We start from the raw sequence: 2,500 nt of genomic DNA on the forward strand, positions 1-2,500 counted from the left end.
ATGCGATGAGGGAGAAAGGGATACATTTTGGGACAACCTCGGATCAGTTATTCAGAGCGTACCATCATCGGGAGTGTTGTGGGTGTGTGGCGACTTGAATGGTCATGTGAGAATCGCCAGTGGGAATATTCTAATCAGTGACGAAGAGATAAAGAGCCGATGGAAAGAATACTTCCAGCATCAGATGAATGTCGAGAATGAATGGGAAAAGGGAGAGATCCCACCATGTGCATAGAATCACAAGAAACGAAGTGAAGGCTGCCTTGAAGAAAATGAAGAACGGGAAAAGCGTTGGGCCTGACAACATACCAGCTGAAGTTTGGAAATATCTTGGGAACAAGGGGGTAGAACTGCTGACCGATTGGTTTAATTAACATCATCAACACTGGTAATATGCCTGAGGAATGGAGAACCAGCACACTGATTCCCCTCTTTAAGAGCAAAGGGGACATCCAGGACTGTAGGAACTATAGAGGCATAAACCTCATGCCACACACAATGAAGATCTGGGAGAGAGTCCTAAATAAACGGATTAGAGGCATGGTTAACATCAGCGAGGAGCAGTTTTGATCCATGCCGGGACGTGGAACAACTGACGCAATGTATGCATTACGATTACTGATGGAAAAGTACAGGGAAGGTCAACAGGTCAACATTGTGGGTTCATAGATCTGGTTAAGGCCTACGATAGAGTGCCTAGAGAGGAAGTGTGAAACTGCCTAAGAATAAAAGGAGTAGCAGAGAGCTATGTACATTTAGTACAAGATATGTTCGAGGTCAAAGTAGGAGTGCACCAGGGTTCGAATGACAGAGAAACAAGCGAGGAGAAGTTGGGACAGTGGACTAGAGCTTTAGAGAGGCGTGGTATGAGAGTTAGCAGAACTAAGACAGAATATCTTAATGCTGGATATGGGATGCAGAGATTGAAAGTATCAGCCTAGGAGGTGAAAGGATGCAACGAGTGAAGGAGTTTAAATACCTGGGGTCAACAGTGCAAGAAGATGGTGGATCAGAAGCAGAAGTGGCGAGGAGAATACAGCCAGGATGGAACAGCTGGAGAAAAGTTACAGGAGTGTTGTGTGATAGAAGAGTAAATGCCAAAGTGAAGGGCGAAATCCACAAAACAATTGTAAGACTTGCAATCCTATATGGCCTGGAGGCTACAGCACTCACTAAGACTCAGGAAAGAAAGTTGGAAATCGCTGAAATGCAGAGGTGGTATGGGCATGTGCAACGGAAGGCCGACGAGTATGTGGAACGAAGGGAGATTGGGAGAAGAAGACAGGGAAGACCAAAGCGGAGATTGTACGACTGTCATCACGAAGACATGAGGGAAGTTGGAGTTGCACAAGAGGATGAACAAGACCGAAGGAGTTGGAGACAGAAGATCCGCACCGGTAACTCATGACTATCATGGAGAAGCCAGTTGAAGAAAAAGAATATAAATATATATGCATACATGTGTGTGTATATATATATATATATATATATATATATATATATATATATATATATATATACATATATATGTATATATATATATATGCATACATATGTGCATATATATATAGATAGATAGGTAGATAGTTATTTGACGAAAAAGTACTAAAAGAAGTTTGTTGGTTACCAACCGAAAGAGACAACTAAGTTTTACAGGTCATGTGATCAGAAAAGATGATCTGGAAAAGCTTGTGATAGAGGGAAAAATCGAAGGAAAGCGTCAAAGAGGAAGACGGAGGCTAACATTCCTTGAAGACCTGATGTTGGCTGTTGGGTGCAAGGTGCTAGGTTTGTCGCGGTGTGCTGGTGGAGATCGGGCTGGCTTCAGACGCATGATAGCCAACGTCAGGTCCTGACTCGGCACTCGAAGAAGAAGATATATATATATATATATATATATATATATATATATATATATATATATATAGATAGATAGATAGATAGATAGATAGATAGATAGATAGATAGATAGATATATGTGTGTGTATATATATATATACATATATGAATACATGAATGTATACATACATATATTTCGTTATCCTTTTTTCTATCTCTGCAAATACCCGATGCGAAACTGCCAGTTCCCCCGCTGCGCTTCGGCACCAATGACATCTACAAACCCCGCTCATTCCTTTCCACAAGACGAAAATTCCAGCGAACGATGACTGTAATGTTTGTTTATGTTTTCATTTGCGAGGAGGAGGCGCCGTTGGAATTTCAGGTTTTTTCCTCCCTTCCAGGAGTATCGAGAGGGCGAAAAGTGGGCGAAGAAAATAAAGGAATGCGGGGACGTGTGGTACCGGAAGGCGTGGCGATGTTCTGATACAGAAGAGAAAGGAAATTAGGGTGTGAGTGAGAGAGAGTGAGGGGGTAGACAGAGAGAGAGAGAGATAGAGAGAGAGAGAGACAGAGAGAGAGAGGGTGGGGTAGGTAGACAGAGATAGAGACAGAGAGAGAGAGAGAGATAGAGAGAGAGAGGGTGGGGTAGGTAGACAGA

The 2,500-nt window shown here is 42.6% G+C and overlaps 1 protein-coding gene across 1 annotated transcript in view; it reads left to right on the forward strand.

Moving 5' to 3' along the window:
• Nucleotides 1–235, forward strand: part of LOC147468955 (protein CFDP2-like) — a 375-nt gene extending 140 nt beyond the window's left edge. Inside the window, exon 1 of the mRNA XM_086551748.1 lies at nt 1–235. This exon is cut by the window's left edge and continues 140 nt beyond it. Coding sequence (XP_086407874.1) covers nt 1–235 — 235 coding nt within the window.
• The last annotated feature ends 2,265 nt before the right edge of the window (nt 236–2,500 follow it).

This window comes from Penaeus japonicus, unplaced genomic scaffold (genome assembly GCF_977035675.1).
Source record: "Penaeus japonicus unplaced genomic scaffold, GWHDUDI00000001_assembly GWHDUDI00000025, whole genome shotgun sequence".
Classification (NCBI taxonomy): domain Eukaryota; kingdom Metazoa; phylum Arthropoda; class Malacostraca; order Decapoda; family Penaeidae; genus Penaeus; species Penaeus japonicus.